The sequence below is a fragment of the Mesocricetus auratus genome, unplaced genomic scaffold, assembly GCF_017639785.1.
Source record: "Mesocricetus auratus isolate SY011 unplaced genomic scaffold, BCM_Maur_2.0 Super-Scaffold_100676, whole genome shotgun sequence".
Lineage (NCBI taxonomy): Eukaryota > Metazoa > Chordata > Mammalia > Rodentia > Cricetidae > Mesocricetus > Mesocricetus auratus.
The window spans coordinates 14179691-14207270 of record NW_024429266.1 but is presented as its reverse complement, the minus strand read 5'-3'; the positions used below and the strand labels follow the sequence as shown (position 1 = coordinate 14207270).

The 27580-nt window shown below is 42.8% G+C and overlaps 2 protein-coding genes across 3 annotated transcripts; one reads left to right on the top strand and one right to left on the bottom strand.

Annotated features, from left to right (window-relative positions):
- Positions 1-2379: 2379 nt before the first annotated feature.
- On the bottom strand, positions 2380-4659 carry LOC110342452 (vegetative cell wall protein gp1-like). Of its 2 annotated transcripts, XM_040737748.1 has the most exons (3): positions 4081-4659; positions 3913-3986; positions 2380-3583 (listed from the first exon to the last, which is right to left on the bottom strand). In XM_040737748.1, exon 1 carries the CDS (start codon positions 4657-4659, stop codon positions 4150-4152), a length of 510 nt encoding a protein of 169 aa, XP_040593682.1. In that variant the 3' UTR covers positions 2380-3583; positions 3913-3986; positions 4081-4149. The 2 variants fall into 2 exon arrangements, with proteins under 2 accessions (XP_040593682.1, XP_040593681.1); XM_040737747.1 differs by lacking the exon at positions 2380-3583 and having other exon boundaries at positions 3609-3986.
- Positions 4658-26439, top strand: Sccpdh (saccharopine dehydrogenase (putative)). The gene is made up of 12 exons (XM_005078150.4): positions 4658-4847; positions 7238-7350; positions 11986-12066; positions 16023-16152; positions 16861-16910; positions 17565-17695; positions 18477-18594; positions 19485-19604; positions 19699-19755; positions 22961-23072; positions 24847-24928; positions 25819-26439. Exons 1-12 carry the CDS (start codon positions 4658-4660, stop codon positions 25922-25924), a joined length of 1290 nt encoding a protein of 429 aa, XP_005078207.1. The 3' UTR covers positions 25925-26439.
- Positions 26440-27580: the final 1141 nt, after the last annotated feature.

The window sequence follows — 27580 nt, the reverse complement described above, 5'->3', positions numbered from 1 at the left end:
TTTTGGAGGCTGTCGGTCCAGCCTGGCCTCGAACTCACAGAGATCCACCTGCCTCTGCCTCCCGAGTGCTGGGATTAAAGGCATGCGCCACCAACGCCCGGCTTGTTTTTAAAGTTCTTAGCTTTAAGCATTTATCATAGCAACAGAAAACAGCTGCCTTAGTTACTTTTCTATTGGGGGAAACAAAACAAAACATAACACCATGACCAAGGCTTCTTATAAAAGAAAGCATTTAATTGGTCCTCTAGTTTTAGAGGTTAGGATCCATGACAGTGAAGTAACTAGAGATAGCGCCAGGAACAGCGGAAAGCTCATATGTTGATCCACAAGTAGAGACAGAGAGAACTAACTCAAAACAGTAGTAATCTTTTGAAATCTCAAAGCCCTCCTCGAGTGGCACACTTCCTACAAGGCCACGTCTCCTAATCTTCCACAAACAGCTGCCAGCTAGGCACCAAATATTCAAACATGCGCGCATAGGGGGCCATTATCATGCAAACCACCACATTTCACTCCTTGGCTCCTACAGCTCCTGGACATATCATAGTACACATGCATTCAGTCCAACTTCATAAGTCCCTGTCCTTTCACAGTCTCAACACTGTTCTAAAGTCCAAAATCCAGGTCTTTTCTGGGACACAAAGAAACGTCTTCATTGCAACCCCATGTAAAATCAAAAAGCAAATTACACGCATCCAGCATTCAATGGCACATTGCCATTCCAAAAGGGAGGAAGCAGGTCACAGTGAGGAGATATTGAACCAACACAAGAAGCAAGGCAAACTCCACATTCTGTAGCTCCGTGCCTAATGTCAAAGGACCTGGATGGCTCTGTCCTTTGAGCTTTGCTCCCTGCAACGCACCTCTCTCTTGGTCTGGTTCCGCTCCTGGTCTGCAGCTGTCTTGGCAGACATCTCACAGATCTGGCACCTTTATTCCGTGTGTGTGTGTGTGTGTGTGTGTGTGTGTGTGTGTGTGTGTGTGTGTGTGTGTGTTTCAGAAGACAGCTTACAAAAGTCGGTTCTATCTACCATATGTGTCACTGGGATTGAATTAGGGTCTAGGCTTAATGGCAGGTGCCAAAATCTGCTGAACCAACTCACTAATTTTTTTTGGGTAGGGTCTCTCAGTGAATCTGGAATTTTCTAATTCAGCTGGAGTGGCTGGCAAGCCCTGATTATCCTCCTGTCTCTACCTTCCCTCAACAGCGGCCAGCAGACCCAAATATGGGTGTTGGGATCTAGCTCAGGCTCTCAGGCTTACACAGCAAGGGTTTTACTGACAGACGTCTCCCCAGACCACAAGTACCTTCAGTTTTCATCTGGCCCAGCTGGCTGGGGCCAACCATGTTACCAGTCTTGTTTTCCTTTATCTTTACTCCATTATAATCAAATAATAACCATCCAGGTGTCTGTGTTGTGAAATACTAGTTAAAGATGTATTACATTTGATTATGCTGTGTAACATTTGTTTAATGATGCGAAGATGTGTTGCATTCCTTCATGTTGCATTTGTTTAACTCTGTGAAGCTATGCTACTTTGCTTGTGTAAAACACCTGGTTGGGCTAATAAAGAGCTGAACAGCTAGACAGGAGAAAGGATAGGTGGGGCTGCCAGGCAAAGAGTATAAATAGAGGAGAAACAACAAAGGAGGAAGATCGAAAAGAGGAGGAGGACTCCAGGGCCCAGCCAGCTACAGAGTAAGGAAAGAAAGGTATGTAGGATAGAGAAATGTAAAAGCCCAGAAGGTAGATGGGATAATTTAAGAAAACCTGGCTAGAAATAAGTCAAGCTAAGACTAGGCATTCATAAGAAAGAGTAAATCTCCATTTATTTATTTGGGAGCCGGGTGGCAGGCCCCGAACGAGTAGAAAAAACAAACTAACAAAAAAACCCATCTACAAGTCTGTTTCTCCTTACTTATGGCCACATACATTTCTCCCCAAAGCCAATGAGCAGGCTTCCCTCCTCCTCCTTTGACCTGCCATACAGCTCTCTGTGCACATTCAGTGCTATGTTATTGATTTATATGCTTGTTGGGTTGAGAAACTTTGTGCTCAGAATCACTGACTTTATTTAAATTTTTTTCAATTGAATTAAAAAAATATTTAATTAAAATAGCTACTATCTCAATTACTGTCTCGATTCTTCCATATCTAAACCCTGTTGTGGATTTCCCGCCTGGTTCCATAGCTACCTTGCCCCAAAGTAAACACACAGATGCTATATTGGTCTTAATACTGTGTGTCATTGGCTTGGGCTTCTTATTGGCTAGTTCTGTTTTAATTATTAACCCATTTCTATCAATCTAAGAATTTCCACTTGGTCTTATCTTACCGGAGAAAGAGTCCAGACCTGTTACTCCTTTTGCTTCCTACATGGTGACTGACTCTGCCTACGTTTCCCAGAATCCTCCTCATCTCCTAGTCCCACCTATCTTTCTGCCCTATTGGCCAACAGTGTTTTATTCATCAACCAATAAGATAAACATATGTACAGAAGACATTCTCATAAAAACCCTGCTAATCTGGGCCAGTATTGGCTTCTTCTCTGGACTCTCTTTTTCAGCGAATTAAAAGTTACCCCATGACACAAGGGGCCTCAGCATAATGTTTGACACCAACAGTACAACCTGGGACAAATGTCTTCTCTTGCTTATTCTGCCTAGAGTTAGTTCCTCTCCTCATTTGCCACATATACAGCTTTGTTACGCCCCAATTAGGGATAGCAATGCTGCGTAATAGCCATGTATCCATAGATCCTATTTCAGAGTCGAACACACAGGAGGCTCCCTGGGAATGCTTGCTGAATGGCATTAAATGACTTTTTACATGTACTGGATACAAGAACACAACTGCAAAATTAAATTCAGGAGTAGTTTCATATCTACAGCATGCTATAGCATGAATGTTGAGCGTCCACTGAAGGTAGTAGGCATGGGTAGTAGGTATGTGTAGAACTCTCAGAACGTCCTCCTGAGAGTTGTATCCCTGTTGATGGTTGGTGCCTCTGTGTTAGTTCTGGTCTGAGGTTCTGGGAAGCTACCATGTGGAGGTAGTGAAAACTTTGTGGGGAGGGTAATGTGAAGTCCTCAAATCACTGGGGGAAGGACTACAAGGGGGACTATAGCAGGCACCCCCTTCTACCTTTGTTTCTTGACCAGGAAGTGAGTAATTTACTCTGAACTCCAGTCATTGCCATCTAGAACAAACACTAGGGGCCCAGAGACTCAAAGCAATAGACACATCAGATCAAAGACTGGAACACACAAACTGCAAACCAAGCTAGCCTTGTCGGCTCATCTGCCGGGTGTTTTACTATTATCACTACTATTGTTCCGGTGTGTGCTGTTTTGCCTGTGTGTATATGTCTGTGCATCATGTAAGTGGGTGCTGCTAGGAATCGATCGTGGCTTCTCTGTGTGCTTAACTGCTGATCCATCTCTCCAGCCCCCAAGTAACTAGAGCATTTTAAAAGGGGGTCTTTGGAGGGGGCCTAGGGGTCACATGCTTGTAATCCCAGGACTCAGAGGCAGATACAGGAGGATCCAGAGCCTGAGGCCTTTTGGGACTACATAGAGAACCTGTGTCAAAACAAAAACAACAACAAAATTTTAAGCAAGTTTAAGACAAAAAACCAAACCAACCAACCAAACAAACAAAAAACAATTCAACAATAATCTGTAATTTGGGCACCCCTCAAAACCAGAACTGGTTCTAAGAAATCCAGACGGTATTTAAGTCAAGCGAGATTTACAGAGCAAAATTGCAAATGGAGCATAATGAGTCAATAAACTGACCCAGCTTCTGTATCCCAGGGACATTTTGCAATCTGCATAGTAAGTCTCAATTAGCAGGAATGGGTTTGGTGTGTAGTAGCTCCCAGCATAGCTCAGTAGGTACAGGCACTTACAGCCGAGTCTGACATCTTGAGTTTGACCCCTGACTCTCGAAAGTTGTCCTCCAGCTCCGATACACGTCCACAGACATAAAATAAACAAATAAATGTAATCATTATTATTATTATTTATTATACTAAGGAAACCTAGTCCAAAGCAATTGTCCCTGACCAATTCATTACCAACAAGAAGGTTGGATGACAGTCCAGGACACTCAGCGCCTCACCAGCGTTCCTGATTGCTAATACGCTTCACCTCCGCCTCCATCCACACGCGGGGCTTCCAAAGCTCCAGCGAGCGCTCAGCGTGGGCGACCCCTCCGCGGGCTCTTTTCGCAATCCCCGGGGCGGGGTGGGGGGAGCGGGAATAACCGGCCCGGCCCGGCCTCGGGGAAGCCGAGAGGACGCGACGCCCTCGGGCGGCCAGAGTGGTGCGGGTCGCGGGGCCGCGGGCAACATGGGCCGCCGGCCACTCCTGTCCGCCAGCGACACCGACGTGCAGCCCGAGCCCGACGAGGCCCCGCAGCGCCAGCCGCCCGCCCGGGAGGAAGGCGCGGGGGCGCGGGGCCGCGAGGCGGCGGGGGCGTGGCCGTGGGCGTGGCCCGCGCGCGGGCTGAAGGGAGCCGGGCGCTCTAGCCGCGGCGACGGTGACGGCGGCCAGGACAGCGGCGGTTGCTGTGCCCGGTACTGGGGTCGCGGCCTGAGGCGCAGGCGCGGTGGACTCAGCCCGCCCCGGGCTGCGGCTCGCTGTGGGCTCGTCATGGCGACGGAGCAGAGGCCTTTCCACCTGGTGGTGTTCGGCGCCTCTGGCTTCACCGGCCAGTTCGTGACGGAGGAGGTGGCCCGGGAGCAGGTGGCCATGGAGCAGAGCTCCCGCCTGCCCTGGGCCGTGGCGGGCCGCTCCAAAGAGAAGCTGCAGCAAGTGCTGGAGAAGGCGGCCCTGAAGCTGGGTAACGAAGCGGCGGGCTGGGCTGGGCAGGGCCGGGCTGGGCCCGGCGCGGGTCGCCGAGGGGCGTCTCCCCGTGTGCGACAGCAGCGAGCCCTGCTCGAGGACCGACGCCTGGCCCCGCCTGGCCCTGTTCGCCCCTAAATGAAAGAAAGGAGGAAAAAATGAAAAGGTCCCCCTCCCCCCCAGTTTGGGGAGCCCCGCTGTCGAAATAAGAACTCTGGTAGAGTTCTTATTATAAGAAAGGGAGATAAGATACTGACTTCTCAGAGGTCCACTGGGAACAAGAAAGAAAGCTGGCGTTGTACTAATAACATTATAGTGCGCTTGTTTGTCTGTTTTGCTGATAAGGATTTATCTCAGCACTCCTGAATGTGCTAAGTCAGCATGCACTGTGCTCCTGAGTTATCCCAGGAGCATTTGTTGTGCTTTTGTTTTTTAGTTTGTGTGTTTGCATGTAGAAGTACTCCAGCAGTTCTGTTTTGTTTGAGGCAATGTAGGCTGGCCAGGACCTAGCGATCCTCTTGCTTTCATCTTCCCAAATGCTGACATTAGCACTGCCCACACCCCCTCCAGTCATCTTATTCATAAAAATGTGGACTCCCTCCACCTCCTCCTTACCCAACCCCCAGCTTTTTATGTTTTGGATATTTACTTATTCTTTCGACTTATTTCAACATATATTTATTGAGTAGTATTTTCCTTGCTAGACCTTGTTGTAACACACACACACACCACACACACACACACACACACACACACACACACACACACATACACACACGTCCTACTTTCTAGTTGGGGGAAGCACCTGACTTAGAACCCAGTAGCCTTGGAGTCTGGCAACTAAGTCTCCACGTAAGACAAGTCACACTTGTTTGCATTCTTTCTATGCAGTGTTAGAGACTAGCCTAGAGTGAGAATACAGTCTTCTGCCAGGTGGTTATACATAGAAGATAGCATCCAAGCTAGGTTTTCCTACAACTCTTAATGCTGCTACTGCTAACACAGAGAACTATGACAAAGAGTTTATGGACACTTACTTATTGTTTCCTGGAAAACGTGTCATTATTAAAATACATTCTTTTATTTTCCCTCCTTAGGGAGACTCTATAGCAGTGGTTCTGAACCTGTGGATTGAGACCCCTTTGGGAGTCAAATGACCCTTTCACAGAGGTTGTCTGAGACCATGGGAAAGCACAAATATTTATATAATGATTCACAACAGTAGGAAAATTACAGTTATGAAGTAGCAATAAAAGTAATTTTGTGGTTGGGGGTTACCACAACATGAGGAACTGTATTAAAGGGTCACAGCATTAGGAAGGTTGAGAACTCCTGCTCTATAGTTATAGCCTAGTTACTTATTTACCATCTACACTGCCAAAATTAGGTGACTTTGGAGAGTATGCCTTCACCAGTGGAGACGTGCATTGCTCTATTGGGTCAGTTAATTCCAGTTATTTTCGTATATGCCTGAATGATTTTATGTAGGCTGGACTAGTTAAAAATGAATTCACAGGGCTGAACCGATGTCTCAGCAGTTAAGAACATGTACGGCTCTTGCCAAGGATCCATGTTCAGTTCCTGACACCCACGTTGGGTGACTCACGGTCCCCTGTAACTCCAGCTTCAGGAAAGACCTCTGGTCACCTTGGACACCTGCACTGAAAAATGCATACATATATACAGATGCACACATATTAAAATGTGCATACATATATACAGATGCACACATTAAAATGTGCATACATATATACAGATGCACACATTAAAATGTACATACATGTATACAGATGCACACATATTAAAATGTGCATACATATATACAGATGCACACATATTAAAATGTACATACATTTATACAGATGCACACACATCAGAAAAATAATAGCTGGGGCGGGGGAAGGGGGGCTGGCAGTAGTACACACCTTTAATCCCAGCACTTGGGAGGCAGAGGCAAGTGAATTTCTGTGAGTTCCAGGACAGCTTGGTCTACAGAGTTTCAGGTCAGTCAGAGCTGTTACACAGAGAAACTCTGTCTCAAAAACAAACAAAAAAACAACCCGAAAAATAAATGAGAAATGCTGAAAAAGTGAATTGGCCCGAGTCCTCTTTAGTTCTCATGGTGATGACTCCTGACAGTCCCCTTCCACTTCCTGTAATTGGATCATTAACTGTTTAGTAGGTAGTTCTGTGATAGAAATATCTTGGAGAGGAAGACAGAGAAGTCCTCTACTCAGCACCTAAACTAGACTGTAACATTTTCATGGTTGAATGTTTTAAGTATGTTAGTACATTTAGTAAATTTGTAGTCACTGACTACTATAGAAAGGTGGTCTAGAAGGTCTCATATTGACGTAGACTTGCTTGAATTGATTTTTTTAACTTTAGGAAGACCAACACTGTCATCTGAAGTTGGAATAATAATATGTGATCTCAGCAATCCAGCCTCGCTTGATGAAATGGCTAAAAAGGCAACGCTTGTCCTCAACTGCGTAGGGCCTGTAAGTAATCAACCCTTCTTTGTGTCAGAACAAACAATCCTTTCATTTCCAGCAAAGCTGGTATTTTATATTCCAGAGGAACATAAGGGCAGAAGACAGATGATTTGCTTGAAGGCCTTAATTCCATAGAGAGTCTTTTGATTGAGAAGACCAACGTCTTCCAAAATAGTGTCAGGCTTTTTGTGACACTGTTTTTGGAAAATGTGCTGATTGGATCCCCCTACCCTCCTCCTTTTTTAATGTAAAAAAAATGTTTGATGAGTCAGGAAGATGAGTTTAGTCTAGAAGACCTACACAGTGGAAGGAGAGAACTGACCCCTGAAAGTTGTCCTCTGATCTGCACCATAGCATGTCCTACCCTGCAGCAGTCGGAGGGTTCCCAACTCTTCCTTTACACTCTGACTCATTCCCTCATTCTTACCTGATTCTTTCCAGCTCCTCTCTCCCTTCCTCCCTCTCTCCTTCCCTTCCTTTTTATCTTTGAAAGGATATTGTGGGCAGCCCAGATTATCCTCAAATTCATAGTCATCGAATCACAGTTTCTCCTGACCACTAGGGTTATAGGCATGAGCCATTTTTGCCTACAAAACTAGAAACTGCCAGGACAGAATTTCTTTCTTCATGCTACCTGATCTGCTTATCCACTTGTCTGCCTGTGCGGAGCACCCTGATCTCTGCCTTCATCTCATCACAAGGAAAAACTCCTGTGCCTATTGGTCACAACATTTGAAGGCTTTATGTTTATAATTACATGTTTTCCAAGTTTTCTTGTTTTTATTGGGTATTTTTCATTTTTATCGGATTTGTTCTTTTAAAGATAATAATGTTTGACGGTGTGATGTGTGTGCTCACAGGCCAGAAGAGGCCAGATCATGGTGGCATGGGAGAGTTCCATACACACACAGTGACAACACCATTTATTTAGTCATTTTCTTGGGTGATTCAGGTGATTGTGAGGCCCCTGTTAGATTTTCTCTTTCAGTACTTAAGTGGTTATGTCACTCACCTTCTTAAAAAAAAACTCCCCTTGATTTCCTAAACCCATCTAACGATCCTATTTTTGTGTGTTCCTCTTTAAAGCAAACTCCTCTGAAGAGTTCCTATGCCTCCAGCACTCCTGATCTAACCGGTTCTTGACAGGGTTTTGCCCTCCCTCTTTCAAGTCTTGTCCTGCCAAATGCACTCATCTCAGTCCTCATCTCGAACTACCTCTCTGCAATTGTTCTGGAATTTTCTTCCTTTAATTTTTAAGATATAATCTTATTTGATAAGCCTAGGCTGTCCTGGAACTCACTATTAGCATTGACTGTCTTCAAATTCATGGTAATTCACCTGCCTCAGCTTCCTGAGTGCTAGGATTCCAGTTGTGAGTAATCATAACTGGCTCATTTTCTCTGTTCTTTGCTCGGTTTTTTAATTATCTGCTAGTTTTTCTCCTACCCGTTGGGCTCATCTTTCTTCAGTGTGGATCTTTGTGTCATCTCTCTAGATGCCCGAGGCTTCAGAGCTTGAGCATCAGGCTTTCCTCTGTTAGTCATGTGTAAGCAGGCATTAGGCAGCAGTAGGAGAAAAGAGCTAAATGAATGATGCTATCATTGTAGCCCCCTTAATGTTGTGCAACTCTCCCATGGCACTAAGAATACCACTTGTATCCTATATTTGGTATTTGACCACCTGACATGACCCAGGAGTTAACCCACATTTATTTCAGCTATTATTTCTTAATGATTTACAGATATTTTAAGATACAAATCAACTAGTAATAACATTATTTTTCATACCCCAAATTAGCATGAATAAATGTTGTTATATTTACTGTCACACTCAGTGGATCACTTTGTATACTCCTGCTGGAGGTACACCTACTTGGGGGCCTACTGGTTAGAACATGGAGTGTTGAGAACTGATTAGCAATCAAAGATTATTACTCTGAGTCTCTCTGGTTACCTTGTACAAACTCAGGGGTCTAGTAAAGAAAATCTTTGTATTTTGTTTTTATTTATATGCATGTGTATGTATACCATGTGTGTAGGATCTTGTGGAGACAAGAAGAGGGAATCGGCTCCTGGGGCTGGAGCTGCAGGCAGTTGGAAGTGCCTGATATAGGTACTGAGAACTGTACTTAGGTCCTCTGCAAGAGCAGCAAGTGCTCTAACCACTGACCTCTCTCCAGTCCCAATAAAGAAAAATCTTAACAGCATAATAAAATAGAGATGTTAGTGGGAACTTTCTCAGATTACCCAATGGATAAGTGGCTGAGTGTGACAAAACAGTAAGGAGAATGTGTTGTGGCAATAGGAAGATGTATACTTTCTTTAAGGAACTATTACTGTTTTTAGCTGGTTATTAATGCTTTACATGTGGCTTGTTAGTATTTGTGTATAAAGCCTAAGAGCAGTGTCTCACCAGCTGAGACACACAAAGTGAGCCTGATGCTATAGTGTTAGGAGCTAGCCCAGCAGATGCACGGTAGATGGGGGTGGTTCCAGGTGGTGGCAGCAAACACCACTGGGTGTGACATTGCATCATGTTTAGGATGGCTGGAACATGGGAACTAAGGTGCTGTGGTGTGACACGATGCCTAAGAACTTGTGACAAGGTAGTTTAGACTATGTGTAGGCACTGGGAAGCTGGTAAAAGGCTCTTAGCAGATAAACTAATGTAATCGGGAAAGAATTTTAAAATAATCATTTGACATTTCTTTGGAAATTGACTAGATTGGTTACTGTGAAGTGATTGGGGGATTGTGTAGAAAATTAAGTGAGAGGTAAGATAATATGGACTGGACATATTTTTAGAAGACAGATTTGACAAAACTTGCTAACTTAAGGGGAGGTAGGTTGAAAGAAAGCTTCCAGTTTTCAAACCTGAGAATTGCTGTTAATAATGGAAAAGATGATAAATGTGAGTGCTGTGTGCCTATATTTCTGGCTCATCCGAGCAGGCCTGTGAAGGAAGTGCTATCATCCTTAGAGTTTTCTCTCTCTCTCTCTCTCTCTCTCTCTCTCTCTCTCTCTCTCTCTCTCTCTCTCTCTCTCTCTCTCTCTCTCTCTGTGTGTGTGTGTGTGTGTGTGTGTGCGCACTCACGCACCCGTGTGTATGTCCCCTCTTTAAAATCCTCCAGGACACCTGAGTGACCTAGTAAAGATGAAGTTCAAACTGCTAGATGACGCTTCTGGTCCTCCCTCATCTGGCCTCAGCATTTCTTTCTAAACTCACTTCTTACTACTTCAGACTCAGACAGCTTGTGCTTTTAGGAACAATAGCTTTCTTTTTTTATATCTGTACATCTATTTTTGCTTTTATTTTTCCATACAAATTATTTATTCTATAAAACTTTCCATTTTGTCTTTAGTTGAAGATTAACATGCATGCCTCTGATTCCTTTTTCTTTTTTTAATAATGTTTTTATGTGCATTGGTATTTTTTGCCTGCATGTATGTCTGTGTGAGAGTGTCAGATCTTGGAGTTATAGACAGTTGTGAGCTGCCATATGGGTGTGAGAATTGAACCCAGGTCCTCTGGAAGAGTAATCTGTAGCATGAATAATAAAAACCCAGAGATGATATTGGGGTTAAAGCTGAAGACCAGAGAAGCAAAGTGGCCAGGCACTAGAGACTTCTCACCTCTACCAGTGCTCAGACCAAAGAGGTGATAGTGTCCTCTGATTGCATCTCCAAACTGCACTGCTCCTCAGACTGCCTAGACTGCAATTCATTCCTGTCTCTTCCTGCCTTTCGTTCCTCTCTCCACCCAGCCATATCACTCCCATCTCCACCTTCCTAGTGCTGGGATTAAAGGTGTGAGCTCTGTTTCTCTTTTAGACTGATTCACTTTCATGTAGACCAGGGTGGCCAGGGAGATGTGTCTGCCTCTGTCTCCTGAGTGCTAGGGTTAAAGCTGTGTACCACCACTGCCTGGCCTCTATGGCTGTGGCTAGCTTTGCACTCTGATCTCCAGGCAAGCTTTATTAGATGATAAACAAAATGTCACCACAGCAGTTAGTGCTTGCAACCTCTGAGCCATTTGTCCAGCCTGCATGGCTCTGATTCCATTGTGCCTTTACATATAGTGAGAGGCAGAACAGTAGTTACCTTATTTTTCCAGTTTATCCATGTGTTACCATTTTGTCCTACCATATGAGTCCCTAGGATTGAACTCAGGCCCTCAGGATTGACAGCAGGGGCTTTTTACCTGCTGAACTATCGTATCAGCCGCACATTTGATTTTTTGATAATTTAATATTTTACTTCTAAAAGTGAAGTGGTATTTTTTTCTTTGTGACTGTGTGTGTATGTACCATGGTACAGTTGTGGTCACAGAACAATCTTCTACCTTGTTTGAAATAGAGTCTCTTTTGTCACTGCATATACCAGGCTATCTGTCCCATGAGCTTCTAGACATATTCCTGCCGCCTTTCATTTCAACATAAGAACACTGATATTATACACATGTCATGGATTACAGACAGCCAAGACTGTCTCAGGTTCTTTACATGGGTTATGGGGATCTAAACTTCATGCATGTTTGGAAGGTGCTTACATACTGAGCCTTTTTCCCAGTTGTAAAAATAGCCTTTGGTTCAGGTAAGCTTGTGAAGTAAGAATAACTCATTGGTTTTCTTTATTTCCCCAGTATCGATTTTATGGAGAACCTGTAGTAAAAGCATGCATTGAAAATGGAACAAGTTGTATTGACATCTGTGGGGAACCTCAGGTATGTAAATCAAAAAGGAGAAAAGAAAAATAGCCATCCATGATTTTTCTGTGAAGGGAAAGCATATTTAGTATAATTTTGTGGACATTTGGCCAATCTGGTCTACATAACAAGTTCCAGACCAGCCAGGACTACACAGTGAAGTTCCTACTTCAAAAAGTGGGGGATCATATCAATGACAGAGTTTTAAATGAGGGATGATGGGTTAGGTGGTCAACTCAGTGGTATACCGTGTATTTAGTATGTTTGAGGCCCTGAGCACTCCCCAGCAAATGTGTGTGTGTGTGTGTGTTGTATAATGTATATATTGTATAATTAAATGTAAATGGTCTCATTATATTTAATGATTATCATTTGCTAAACACTGTGCTAACCACCTTATATAACTCTTTGAAAATGTATCTGTATCTTTCTTCTTCCCTGTTTTATCAATGAAGAAGTTGAAGCTTAGAAGGTTAAGTTATTTGCTCATAGCCACACACCTAGAAATGTAAGTAGGGTTTGGTCTGCCCCACTGTGGGAGTCCTGTGTTAACAGGCACGAATCTCCCCACCGCCTTCACAATGTGAATTCATATGTCTCTGTAGTATCTACTGACTATCACCAGCATTCTGTTTAATCTATGCTCAGAGATTACCAATGGTGTTATAGATTGGAAAATACAAGGAAAGTGTGAACTACCAAAATTGATCAAAACAGGAAGAACACATGGCTTAAACAAAAACCAATTTTGTTGTTTAAAATAATCCAGAGCATAGATAATGGTGAAAAGCTTGTGGGTTATTTTATAACCTACCAAAAGAGTAGTATCAAAGCCTAACAGTCTGTACTTTGTCCCCGCCTCACTCTTGTTCCCTTTGTCTGAGTCTTGCTTGCTCCTGGCTGCTTATTTACCTTGGTGCAAAACAAAACTAGAATCAGGAATTACCCTGGCAATCAAAACTGCCTTTCAGTACTCTTTCCTAACTGTGATGCATTTATTGAGACTTTGCATTTGGAAATAAAGTGTGTGCAGGAGGTATAGCATTCTTGGGGCCCCAGATACATTGAGAAAAGACCAGAACAAACAGACAGACACACATAGCCTAACCTCCTCCAAGTCACAATAAAGGTCCAGAATATATAGAACACTGTTTAAAGATTATTTTACTTTATGTGTATGGGTATTTTGCCTGTATGCATGTTTGTGTACGACTTGTGTGCTGTGCCTGATGTCTGTAGAGGCCAGAAGAGGCCATCAGATACTATGGAACTGAAGTTTCAGGTGGCTGTGAGTTGCTGTATGGGTGCTGGGAATTGAATCTGGGTCCTCTGGGAGAGCAGCAGCCAATGCTGTTAACTCCTGAGCCATCTTTCCAGCGCCAGAGAACTATTATATATCAATAAGGGAAATATAATATAAAAATACAAACAACCCAGTTTAAAACTAATGGCGAGAAGATATAGAAGGGGTTGAGAATTTAGCTCAGTGGTAGGCAAGCACAAATCTCTGAGTTTGGCCCCCAGTACAAAAGAGAGAGAGAGGGGGAGGGAGGAAGGAAGGAAGGAAGGAAGAAGGGAGAAAGGGAGGGAGGGAGGGAGGTGGAGGACCCCAGATAGGCAGCTGCCCCGCCCTCAGGAAGAGTGCAAAACTTTACATCACAGAAGCCTGACAAACACTGCCCCAGCCCAGTGTCTAACACTGATGAGAACACAAGAAAGCCCAGCTAAAAAGGTGGCTCAGTGGGTAAAGGTGCTGGGCTTAAAGGCTAGTTACCTGCATTTGATGTCTGGACCTCATGTATTGTGGACGGGAAGAGCTGACCGCACACACACAATGGCACATGTCCCTCCCATCATCATGCACATGTACAGAGGACAATAGGTTTAAAAAGTGTAAGCATATTCACTATCATTATATTGATAGGATGTGTCTTCCTACCTAAACTAGTCTAATCTTAAGAAAAACATTAGGTTGATGTGTAATCTACAAAATTGCTGATCTTTGTACCTCAAAACAGTCAAGGTTGTCAGAATCAAGGCAAATATGAAAACCTGTTCCTGCCTAAAGGAGTCCAAGGAAACTTAGCCATCTACATGTGTTGTGGTATTCAGGATGGGATCTTGGGTCAGAAAAAGGGCATTGGGTAAAATAAGAATTAGGAATAGATTTTAAGCCAGGCCTGTAATTCCAGCTACTCAATAAATTGAGGCAGGAATATCAAAATTCAAGACCTGCCTCAGAAAGAATGCGCTCAGGACCAGCTTGGGCAACCTAGTGAGACCCTGTGCCAAAATAAACAGTACAAAGGGGTAGAGAATAGTGTCAGTGGTAGGGCACTTGTCTTGAGAGTAGTCCCGAATACTTCTACTAACAAAGGGGCAGGGGAGGGAGGGACTGGAGAGATGGCTCAGGGGTTAAGAGGTCTTCTTCCAGAGGACTGGGGTTTGATTCTCAGCACCCATATGGTGGCTAACAACTATAACTCCAGTTGCTGGGGATCTATTGTCCCCTTCTGGCATCCATGGGCATCAGGCACACATGTGGTACACAGACATACATGCAGGCAAAACACCCCATCATGTACACACACACACACAACACACGCACACGCGCGCGTGCGTGTGTGCGTGTGCTTGTGTGTGTGTGTGTGTGTGTGTGTGTGTGTGTGTGTGTGTGTGTGTGTGTGTGTGTGTGTGTGTGTGTCTGGGGGTGATGTAGAGATGGTTCAGTGGTTAACACTAGTTGCTATTCCAGAGACCTGGGTTCAATCATTTCCAGCACTGGAATGGCTGCTCACAAGGGTATCCAATGCTCTCTTCTGGCCTCCAGGGTACTGCACACACATAGTACATAGACATACACACAGGCAAAACACTCATACATACAAAATGAAAGTAACTTTTAAAAGACTTTATTAAGTATACAGTGTTCTGCCTGCATGTATGCCTGCCCGCCAAAAGAGGCACCAGAACTCATTGTAGATGGTTGTGAGCCACTATGTGGTTGCTGGGAATTGAACTCAGGACTTCAGGAAGAACAGCCAGTGCTCTTAACCTCTTAGCCATCTCTCCAGCCCCAAAGTAATTCTTTTTATTTTTATTTTTATTTTTTTAAAGATTTATTTATTTATTAGGAATGCAATACCCTGCCTCCATGTATGTCTACACATCAGAAGAGGGCACCAGATCTCATTATGGATGGTTGTGAGCCACCATGTGGTTGCTGGGAATTGAACTCAGGACCTCTGGAAGAGCAGTTGGTGCTCTTAACCTCTGAGCCATCTCTCCAGCCCAAGTAATTCTATTTAAAGGAGAGGATTTAGTCACTAAACGGTTTTGGTTCATTATTTGAGTCATTATTTGGTATAAAAAGTGTTAATAATGAGAGAAACTGGGTTTCAATTAACATAGAAGCTCTTTAATCATTCCCTATAAATCTAAGTCTGTCCTAAAATTGGTTTAGCTGAAGCTGTAGTCTAGTGATGGAGCCCTTGCCTAACATAGCAGGCCCTGTGTTCCACCCTAGCACTCAACAGAACAACAGCAACAAAAAAACCAGACCTCACAATTTAGGCAGGGATTTAGGGATTTGGATGGGCATTCTTCTGTTCCCTCTATCACCCTTCCTCACCCCCTATGTATAGGTAATGTCTAGGAAGTTCATCTGGGAAATACAATCTGGGGTAAGTTTTTTGATTTAAAAAATGGTGACAGGTATTACTTCATAGTTAAAACACATCCTAAAATAATCATATTTTTTAGTTAGATGAGTGCATTCCCTGTGCTTTCTGTCACATTGTAGCTTGGGGTTAGTATTTGTAGAAGTCATGAAAACCATCAGACAGTTAATATTGTGCTACAGACCACATGTTGGCATTTCTAGCTTAATGGCCTTATCTTAAGAGAAATCATTTAATGTTGGTCTAGGTGTTTCTATAAGCTCTGATTCACATTTTTTGTCCTGGATTTTTTAGTTTCTGGAACAAATGCATGCGAAGTATCATGAGAAAGCTGCAGAGAAAGGGGTTTATATCATTGGAAGCAGTGGCTTTGACTCCATCCCAGCAGACCTAGGAGTGTTATACACCAGAAATCAAATGAACGGTAATTACTGGTCAATAAGGGTACTTAATCTCACAGCAGAAGAGCTTTGTGTATGTAGCCATGATGACTAGACCAGCACTCTTCTCCGTCCTGAGCTACACCCTAAGCTACATCCCTAGCCCTGTTGTGTATGGTTTTTATCTTAACAACTTTAAGTATTTTCTGTTGCCTTTTTTTTTTTTTTTGTGGTGCTGGGAATTGAACTTAAGGCCTCACTGTGCTAGGCAAGAGCTCTACCACTGAGCCATATTCCCAGCCCATGTTTTAAGTGTTTAAGTATTGAGTGTTTTTTCTGGACATTGGCAGTAAATTTTAGTTACCCCTGAAAGGTTCTTGAAAGTGATGATGTTCAAGTCAGAATCATTCCCACTGAATGCTATGAGGAGCCTTCAGGATGAGCAGGTTAAGCTGTTGTCTTAGTGGAGAAGATTCTTAGCATTGTTAATTTAGATATCACAGGAGAGTTTGTCAACACTACCAGTTAGAGTCAAGCTAAACTCTTCTTTCTGGGAGTTCTCCTAGCCTTAACTGTGTTCTGAACTGTGGATAATAACGTAATAAAACTGTTGTCTGTGCAGGTTTTCTGATTTTTTTCAGCTGTAAGCTTAATAAAAATGTCCCCATCTGAATTGACATAGCTTATTACTTGCCCTGGGTGAGTAATTTAGGGTGTATTGATCTGACCTTTACTGTCTCTTACTTCTCTAGGTACTTTGACTGCTGTAGAAAGCTTCCTAACCATCCACTCAGGACCTGAGGTCAGTTTCCTGCCTAGCTGTCTTTTTAAGCTAATAATAAAAAAGATTTTGCAATGATACATGGCTCTTAAAAAAGATTCAGACTGTTGGGCATTGGTGGCACATGCCTTTAATCCCAGCACTTGGGAGGGAGAGGCAGCCGGATCTCTGTGAGTTTGAAGCCAGCCTGGTCTACAGAACAAGTTCCAGGACAGACTTCAAAGCTACACAGAGAAACCCTATCTCGAAAAACCAAAAAAAAAAAAAAAAAAAAAAAAAAAAAAAGATTCAGACTAAATTTTATATGCATTTGTCCATTTAGTGTGAGAGTTACTATGTTTAGTTTTAGAAAGTTAAGATAGTGAATTATTCTGATACATTAAAGTGAATTACTGTGAGCCCACTGCCAAGACGTCCATCTGTAATAAAAGTCAGTCCAGAAAACTGTCACATTAGTGCCAGTCAGCATGAATAAGCAGGGAAAAGATGAAAGAGCTTGTGTTAGGGTAAATGGTGAATAAAACCAAGCCAGTTATTGCTGCCTAGTTAGCCATGGAAATTCCTATCAAGATTAAGTACACAAATGAAGGTGAAATGTAATAACTCTAAGTTCCTTGATCTTACCTTTCAGTAATTACCCATAAGACACGTTTAACTTGTGAAATGTTTCCTTAGGGGTTGTGTATTCATGATGGCACCTGGAAGTCAGCAATTTATGGTTTTGGAGATAAGGGTACTTTAAGAAAACTACGGAGTGCATCATGTCTGAAACCTGTCCCAATTGTTGGTTCAAAGTTAAAAAGAAGGTATATTAACTTAAAATCTATTCTTTACTATTTTTAGTCTGTGTGTTGCATTGCTATTGTTTGGAAAAGCTTGAAGACTTCTTTTATAAATTCCAAATTATTTTCAAAGTTAAAATGTAATTAGCATATTATATGAAGTTTAAGTACTTCATATAATACTTCACATACATAATACTTTTTATAAATTCTATGATACCTCACTATCACCATCAAAATTAAATTTCAGCTCAGTTTCATGTTATAAAATTGCATTTTAGACTGGGTGGTGGTGGTGTACACCTTTAATCCCAGCACTCAGGAGGCAGAAGCAGATGAGTCTCTTGAGTTTGAGGCTAGCCTGGTCTACAGTGTGAGTTCTAGAACAGCCAGAGCAACACAGAGAAACCGTGTCTCTAACCAGCCCCTTAAAAGTGATCATTTAACAAAATGAATGTAAATAACTTTACCATTATCAATGTGAGAACTTTAGCAGGTAAGACGTGAGAGTTTGAGTATTGAGTGGTGTGTAAGTCGGTCTCTAGAGAAGCTGAAGGGATCAAACACTGCACTTGCATGTCAGCAATATAAAGGATAACAAGTATTGTTACTTCTATGGGTGTAGGTATGGAGAACAAAGGAAGAACTATTAGAAACTCATTGAACTAAAGGCACACTCTTTGCCTTATTTGTCACTCCAAGAAAGGTTTCTGATTTTTTTTTTAATTTGGAAATTTACTAGCCAAAGTTGTGATCATGGTAGTAATTGGAGGAAATGCAACATTTTCCTGGCTCTGTTTTGCAGGTGGCCAGTTACCTATTGTAGAGAACTGAACTCATATTCCATTCCCTTTCTGGGATCTGATATGTCTGTTGTGAAGAGGACTCAGCGTTACTTACATGAAAATTTACAGGACTCCCCAGTAAGTAAACATGGCCCATTTATTAATAAGAGTAGGCCTATGTTTGTTTTAGTTTCTTAGTATGCTTAATATCTTAAATTTTGATGTTCATGCTTGTAAGTAAAAAAGAATTAGTAAATGTGTAAAGGTTAGATCATGGGCATGGTACTAGCCTTGTGTGATTCAAACCTAGCCTGCTGCAGAGTCAACAAAAACAACCCAGCTGTCTCTGCTTAGTGTTTCAGCTGCTAGAATTCTGTTTCTGTAGGGAGTTTTGGAGATGTCTTGGCCCCCACCCTTTGGTCTCCTTCCTCCCTCTAGAATACCAGCACACTCCTTTTGGTGAAGGAAATAGTCGTTTATACTGACACATCAAGAGAAAACTATCTCAGGTTAAAAGGTGGAGGGTAAACTAGATGTAGTGGCTTATGCCTGTAATCTCAGCATTCAGGAAGCTGAGGCAGGAAAAATTTCTATGCGTTCAAGGCCAGCCTGGGCTATATAGTAAGTCCAGGGCCTGTCTGGACTACATAGTGAGTTTAAGACCATCAGCCTGGGTTACAGAATAAGACCCTGCCTCAAACAAAAGAGGAGAGGAGAGGAGAGAAGAGGAAGAAAGAAAAGGAAGGGAAGGAAGAAATAAAGGGTGAAATGTATTGTCTCTTAGAGGGAGCAATGATGCATTATTACTAGACTCCGATATGGCAGATGATGTGGACTTTGGTGTTCAAGTAGAGCAAGCTAATTGCCATTTGTAATAATTCCTTTAAAACATAGGCATCCAGTGTTGGGACATAATGCAGTCATTAAGTGGAAACTGCTTTGTTCAGTGTTTGTAACTAAAGATTGGGTGTAGTGTAGCCACCAATCTTTGAACTAGATTAATACCTGACTTTGTATTGTGCACCTAGGTTCAGTATGCTGCTTACGTAACGGTGGGAGGCATCACCTCTGTGATTAAGCTGATGTTTGCAGGACTTTTCTTTTTATTCTTTGTGAAGTTTAGCATTGGAAGACACCTTCTCGTAAAAGTAAGCCTTTTTATGAAATAAGATCTTCAGAAATATTTCTCAAAAAGTTTTGAAAGTATCACTAAGCTTGTTTTTGTTTTATTCTTTCTTTTAGTTTCCATGGCTCTTTTCCTTTGGTTATTTTTCAAAACAAGGTCCAACACAAAAACAGGTAATAGTTGTTTCTTATGTCTCGGTCTCTAACATAATACACTATAGAGTGGGAATCAGGATTCACTAGACTCAGTACAGGTTAAGTGAAGTGTATTCAGAGAGATTGCACTTACACAAGAGGCGGGTGGCTGCCACAGGTTCCATCTCCAAGAATTCTCTTAGGCTCGCTCTCTGTGACCTGACCAGCAGCCAAAGAGCGAGCTCTCGGGTCTGCCACCCCAGATCTAGTCCTGTCCTCCCTCAAGTCCTCACCTGGGACCAAGCCCAAGTGGGCGTGGCCAATGCTACAGGTATGGGGGGAGGGGAGATATCTCACTACAATACACTTTTAAACTTCCTTTTTACTTGTGTTGTAGGGTGAGGGGACTTCTGAGATAAATGCTCCTCAGGTTTCTCTCCTTGTCTTTCTGCTGTTGTGCTATAGTCTCATCTCTCGTCTAGTTGAAGACCCTTAGGAACCATGGCACTCACTCCTGGCAGAACTCTTAGCAGGCACACATCTTCAGATTGACAAGTTTGCCTGTGGACACCTGAAGTTCAGTGTGCCGAAATCTGGTGTCCTTTCTCCTAAAACTCTTCTGAATTGTCCATTTTGTTTGATGGCACTACCAGTTTCTCCAACCATAAACAGGCATAATTATAGATTTTCCTCTACATGTATCTCACATGTCTTGGTTCAGACCCAATCCTCCTGGAGTTGGTCTTGGAGAATAAATTCATATGGTTAGGCAACATGGTAGCACACACCTGTCCCTGAGAACTGCTGTGTATTACTGGGGAAAACAGGGTCCCTCCTGCACTTCTTAATCTCATTAGTGAAAATATTTAAGAATGGACTCAGAAGAAAGCTCAGGAAATTTTTTATTTTTATTATTTTTGGTTTTTCGAGACAGGGTTTCTCTGTGTAACTTTGAAGCCTGTCCTAGCACTCGCTCTGTAGACCAGGCTAGCCTCTAACTCACAGAGATCTTACTGCCTCTGTGTCCTGAGTGCTGGGATTAAAGGTGTGCGCCTCTAACGCCTGGCCTCAAGGAAAATTTTTAAAGTTTTATGTAATATACTGATCATATTTTCCCTTTCCCAACTCCTCCCAGATGCTCCCCTCCTCTCTTCCCACCCAGCCTCATGCTCATTCTCTTGTTCTCAAAACAAAGATGGACAAAAATACCAAAACAAATGAAAAGGCCACCCCATCCCCACCTCCACCTCCACCCCCACCCCCACCCTGGAGTCGGTTTTGTATTGGCCAATTACGCCTGGGCCTGCCTTAGAGTGTGCTTGGTATACACAGTGACACTATTGCAGAAAGCCGATTTTCCCTTTCCGGGTATGTATCAATATCAAATAGCTTCTTAGGGTTGGAACTTCGTGTTTACCTCCCCTTCCCAGTGCTGGCACTTTGTCTGGCTTGAACCTGTGCAAGTCCTGTGTTCTGTCTGCTGTCTCTGGAAGACTGTTTCCCTGGAATTATCCACTACCTCTGGCTCCTATAATTTCTCCACTGCTTCTTCCACTCGGATCCCTGAGCCTTGAGGGGCGGGGTTTTGTGAAGGTGCCCATGTAGGACTGAGCACCCAGATCTTCCTCTGCACTGCGTAGTGTAGTCACTCTTCACTCCCATCCGCTGAGGGAAGGGGCTTCCCTGATGAGGGCTGAGGGATGTAGGATCTTTCCCATCTGTTGTGCTTCCTGTCTTTGTTTGCAGTCTCTCCAGACTTACTCAAGGATGGTTTTGTTAGAGTTTAAACGAAAAACTTCAGGGCTAGATAAAACAAAGTAGGAAAAATAGCCCTGCCTTTTAGTTAAGTTGGCATGGAGGTCCACCACATGGCAGGGAGAAGAGTTTTGAAGAAATAATGAAGCCCAAATGATAGGAAAAGAATGCTTTGAGGAGAGACAGAGGGTTTCTATTGCTGTGAAGAGACACCATGCTCCCAGCAGCAACTCTTATAAGAAAACCTTAATTGGTGGCTCGATTACAGTTTGAGGTTCAGTGCATTATCATCACGGCAGGGAGCATGGCAGCTTGTAGGCAGACACGGTACTGGCTACATCTTTATCAGACAGCAACAGGAAGTGTCACTTGGAACAAAGTTTGAATAAAGGAGACCTCAAAACCTGTTCCCTCAGTGACACACTTCCTCCAACAAAGCCACACCTAATAGTTCCATTCCCTGTAGCCTTATGGGGACCAATTACATTCAAACTACCACATGGGGGCAGATAAACTTTTGAGTAATTCACAAAAGTGGAGATTTGATGGAAACTGCATGGTGGCAGTGTAATCAAATACAATGAGGGGATTCTGGGAGGAAAAGGATGCTGTGGCATTAAAGGGATAATTATTTCCCCTATATCTTTTGCATGGTTTAAGGTGAACCCACCTTCCTGAGATGTGGTCCCTTGGTCAGGCAATGGGTAGTTCCAACGGGATTAATTCTGCTTTGTGTAGCTTGGAATGTTAGATCTCCATCCAGGCCAGATAAATGACTTTCCCTAATGGGCTGTAACACATTTAGCATCCCAGCATATGGGAGGGCAGCACAGTGAGACCCTATCTCGAATATACAAAAATAAGAGGAGGCTGGAAAGATGGATTAGTGACTGAAAACTGCTACTTTTGCAAAAGAACTGGGTTCAATTCCCAGCACCCATGTGGAGGTTCACAGTGGTCCCAGTCAAGCCCATGGTGTGTTGAGAGCTTCTCTGACTAGCCCCCACTGGGTCATTTTTATTTTTGTGACATGAGGCAGACAGTTGCTGTGGGTGTCATCAAGCTGGCGAAGTCACCAGGTCTGCCCAGAAAGCTCAAAAGGCTAAGTGTATATCAGCCCTAACCCTGCCACCCCAGGTCCACCAGCCGTGGAAGAGCATCTCAGAACTGTTTGTCGCAACTGGCATTTAAAGTTAATAGGGAAAATCTGGTCAGTGATACAGTGCATTGTAAAGACCTCACAAGGAGAGGAGACTGGTGTGCGTGTGTGCGTGCGTGCGTGCGTGCGTGCGTGCGTGTGTGTGTTATTGGTGTTCAAAATCAATACTTTTTAATGGAAACAACTAAAAATTTGTCACAGGATTTTTGAGATCCATTAAAACATTTAGTGAGGAAAAAATGTCTCACATGAAATAGGACAGCAGGGTTTGTTGTATTCTAGAAGAAAATCACATATCACTAAGCACACCATTTGCTTTTTCTTTCACAGATTGAGGGCTCATCATTTACAATGACATTTTTTGGCCAAGGATACAGCCATGGTTTTAGTACTGAGAAGAACAAACCAAATATCAGAATCTGTACCCAAGTGAAAGGACCAGGTACTGTGTGTGTGACATAAGGATGTTTCAGGGTTTTACACTGTGACTATAAAGTGGCGTGTTTGTTTGAGAATCCATTTGCATGGATGAAGTATTTTGAAATTATTCTGTCTATAGAGAAGTTGACATTAGCCAATTTTGTTAACAGATCTAGTCTTTTTCATAATAATTCAAATTTGAGAATGGTAAATTTTAATAAGAAAGTTAGCCAATTTTACCTGCTTCAGTCTCTTAATATAATTTTTATTGAATCAAATCTGTGGCCCAAGGTTTCCAATTTTGTGAAATATATAGATTTACACATTTTATAAGGGAGCATACTAACTTCTGATAGGTTGTTAAAAGGATCCATTACCCAAAAGACTGGAAGAACTTTCTAGAGCACTGTGCAAAGACAAGCCCTCACATGAGAAGTTTAATTACCACAGTCTCTGAATGTGGGTCAGGACTAATTGAGCCAGGTCACAGGTTTTTGCATCACATCTTGATTTACCACTTGGCTTCTAAAGATAATTTGACGTGTCTAAATTATTTGACAGTACTATATATAAATGTTAATGATTTGCTTTATTATAGACTTGAAGTTACTAGATGCAATCAGTTGTTTCTCTTTTTATGTGCTTTGGTGTTTTGCCTGCATGTATGTCTGTGTAAGGGTGCTGGGTTCCCTGTAGCTAGATAGCTGTGAGCTGAATGTGGTTGCTGGGAATTGAACCCTGGCCCTCTGGAGAGCAGCCAGTGCTCTTAACTGCTGAGCCGTATCTCTAGCCCCCATGTTTTTCTTTTCAGATACTGAGTTGTTTTTCTTAAATGTGGAAGGAGGGATCAGTTTCTAGGACTAACAGAAGTGGAGATGAAAGTCTTCAGCATCCAGTGTTGTTAGGAAGCAGTGTGGCGGTTGCTAAGACCCAGGAGCCCTGGCTGAGGGTGACTGGCTTAACCACTGCTTGGCTTTAGCTTTGTGAGACCAGTGAAGTGTCTGCCGCATGGTCATTGCCCTCATATGTGAAGTGAGTTGGAATGGTGTTGCTCACATACAAAGGTGGTACAACATGTGTTTAGTTCTTCAGCACTTGGCACAGGCAGTTCCTAACGTAAGTATGGGTGGGGAGCTGGAATCTGAAAATCCAAAATTTGAAATTCTCCAAAATGAGACCAACAATTGCACAAGTGGCAGACTCTGCACCTGGCCTCATGTACTGAGTATGTTAGATTGCAGGTGTGCTCAGACACTTCATGAGATTATCCCCAAGGCCAGGCAATGTCAGATTGCAGGTGTGTTCAGATACTTTATGAGATCATCTCCAAGACCAGGCAGAGGGGCACACACTTTTAATCTCAGCAGAGGCTGGCCAGCCTACATAATGAGACCCTGTCTCAAAAAAAAAATTTAGCCCGGGGGTGGTGGTGCACGCCTTTAATCCCAGCACTCGGGAGGCAGAGGCAGGCGGATCTGTGTGAGTTCGAGGCCAGGCTGGACTGACAACCTCCAAAACAATTCAGAGAAACCTTGTCTTGTAAAACCAAAAAAAAAAAAAAATTACCTCCAGAATAGTAATTTCAGTGTGTGTATGATGTGTGTGTACATATTCCAATATATACTAAAAAAAATCACAAAACCTAAAGCACAGAAGTCAAGCAGTCTCAATAAAGAATATTCAACTACATAATGAACTAAATAAATTATTGGGGGGAAAAATCTCTGTATACTCATTGATTTTTGAGGTGATGATCACTTTGTGAACATTTTTCTTCGCCCAACCCTTCTCTGCAGAGGCTGGCTATGTGGCTACTCCCATAGCCATGGTTCAGGCTGCTATGACTCTTCTGAATGATGCCTCTGACCTCCCTAAAGGGTAAGTTTGGATTTCTAGTGAGAAATTTATTTCAACCTGGTGACATTTTAGCTACTTTTGAGTTGGTTTTTAGTCTTGGGTCTAAACACAAGTTTTTGTGTTCTTTGACCGAAAGATGTATTAAAGCAATGCCAAGGACAATTCCTTAGCTGCCTTAGGATTTACGATGAAGGTGAGTGAGAGCCACATAAGCTGCTTACCATTCTTTATTAAAAAACAAAAACTCAAGTCTAGAGCCTGGCAATCAGAAAAGGGCAGTGTTATCCGAGGCTCCTAATCAGTGCTGAGCATACACCTTAGGGGTAGGGGAGCTGAGCAACTGGGAACTGAGTCGTGGGTGCTGCAGAGGCATTTATGGAGTGTGCTCTCTTACTGAGCATTTAGCTGGTGCCCTGGGAACTAAGGCAACCTCACCAGTGCCCAGAAGCCCAGGGCTGAGAAGCAGGTCAGGCATAGCCTCGGACAATACTAATACACATAGAAGTTGAGTGTTGTAAAACCTAATGAAAATTTTCAAGTACTCATTTGACATTTTTGCAAGTATTGGCCATTATAGTTAAAGCAGTTTCTTTTTCATCAACGTTAAGTGCTTTTTAGCAGTAGTTGGCTAGCTGAGTGAATCTATTCATGCTTTTATTTAGTCCTCGTGTGAAGACTCAGGTGTGTGGTGCTCAGAGTCCCTTGAGCACCTAGAGTATGGAGTCTTGTGAGGAACTGAACTGAGCTGCAGACGGATTTCTTTGAAGTAAAAGCTCATTTGTCTGGTTTTAGGAATGGAGCCAGAAATATCTATGATGGGGGAGTTAGGCAGTGACTCAGTTGCTAGTCCTATAGAGGCGAGGGCTGGAGAGGGGCCACACGAACTGTGTTCTCTTGTTACTGTTTTACAGGGGCGGTGTCTTTACACCTGGAGCCGCTTTCTCCAGAACAAAGTTGATTGACAGACTCAACCAGCATGGCATTGAATTTAGTGTCATTAGCAGCTCGGAAGTCTAAACATTTGAATATTAACTGAATCATAAAATGCACGAGTAACAGCTTCTGTATCTGCTATTATGTAAAATCTTCTATAAACCTATCTGACTGTATGTTTCGGAAGACTGTCAAGTCTGAAATATCTATACATTAAAAGCAGGAAATTATTCTAGATTATCCTAAACTTCACCTCAGCTGTTTTTATGATTTTATTGCTTGTGAGATAAAAATGATATTCATCCTTACCTTTTTATTGACAAAAGAACTGGAAGGTCAGATAGTGAAGGGTCCCTGTTTGTGTCCTAACAGCATTCCTTAGTGGTGGGGCTCGACTGCTGTTAGGCTACGGCAGTGACTTCTGCCTTCCTTGCCAAGGTGTTGTGGAGCCTTACCCTCCTGGAGCTCCTCTGCATAGGGTGTGAGCATTTGCTAAGTAAAACTGTGCTTTTTCTATTTCAGTCTGCTTTCTCATCCATCTACATGGACTGATTTTGGATTGTTTACCTAAGTTGAATAATAAAGGGTTGTTAATTGAATGATGGATTTTTGTTTGAACTTCCATACTTATTTTTGTGCAACAACACTGCTTTAAAGTGGTCTGACCTATTGGGCTAGTGCATCTTTTTGTCCCTGATTTCATTCATAACTGTGATTAATCTGAAGCAGATGGCTTTTGACTTTCTATTGATCTTGACAACCTCAGCAGAATGTCAGATTTCTCTTTTTGCATTTCTGCCACATTTGGCATTGAAATGCTAAGGAAAAGAAAATTTCCTCTCCTAATAATCACATGACATACAGACATACATATACTCAAAGACCGGGGATGATGACAGCTGGGTGACAGTGGCTCTCTCCTTTAATCCCAGCACTCAGGAGGCAGGTGGATCTGAGTTCAAGGCCAGCCTGGTCTACAGATTAAGTTCCAGGACAGCCAAGACTACCAAAGATACCCTATCTTGAAAAAACAAAAAACAAAACAAACAAAAAAACCACAACTGGTTCCAGGGTAGCCAGGGCTACATAACTAGACCCTGTCTCAAGAAGAAAAAAAAATGAATCTAAATACATGTGCACATTATAGAATAAACAAATAGCATCCATAAACTCAGATTTATGAGTGTGATGAGAACACTTACAGTCCCCTGGTCACTGTTAACTGGCCAGTTAGCCTGAGACGGAGCACACAGATTTACTCCTTTGACAAAGGACTTTTCTTTCCAATTCATCTCCTCAAACTCCTGGCAGATACCACCCACCGTCAGTTCTGTCAGTTATTTTTTTGTAGGCATGAGATTGTATAATAGTTCTTCCTATATTTTGATTATTCGATTACCACAATATCTTCTAGGCTTATCTGTGTGTGTTGTCACATTAGAATTTCCGGATTTTAAAGAAAACTTGTATTTGTTCTTTGACAATTTCCTACATGTCCATAATACATTTTGATTTCTCTCACCCCGCCTCTCTCATCACCCTTTGACCCCTGTCACCCCACCAGCCGCTTCCCCACACTCACACCCTTTTTGTTCTGTAACCCACTGAGTTTAGCTGTGGCCTTCTGGGTACCCATGGTTTTGGAGTTATTCATTGGAGCCCAGTGGGCTTATCAGGGAGTACACAACTGAAGACAGTGACTGGGCCCCCATTCTGTCAGTAGTTCAGCAGGGAGTGGAG

Bases quoted from the DNA above. Each gene is read 5' to 3' on its own strand.
- Sccpdh (XM_005078150.4), top strand. From the start codon at position 4,658: ATGGCGACGGAGCAGAGGCCTTTCCACCTGGTGGTGTTCGGCGCCTCT. The intron at 7,351-11,985 runs GTAAGTAATCAA...TTATTTCCCCAG, and splicing joins TCCTCAACTGCGTAGGGCCT to TATCGATTTTATGGAGAACC. The intron at 19,605-19,698 runs GTAAGCCTTTTT...TCTTTCTTTTAG, and splicing joins GAAGACACCTTCTCGTAAAA to TTTCCATGGCTCTTTTCCTT.
- LOC110342452 (XM_040737748.1), bottom strand. From the start codon at position 4,659: ATGACGAGCCCACAGCGAGCCGCAGCCCGGGGCGGGCTGAGTCCACCG.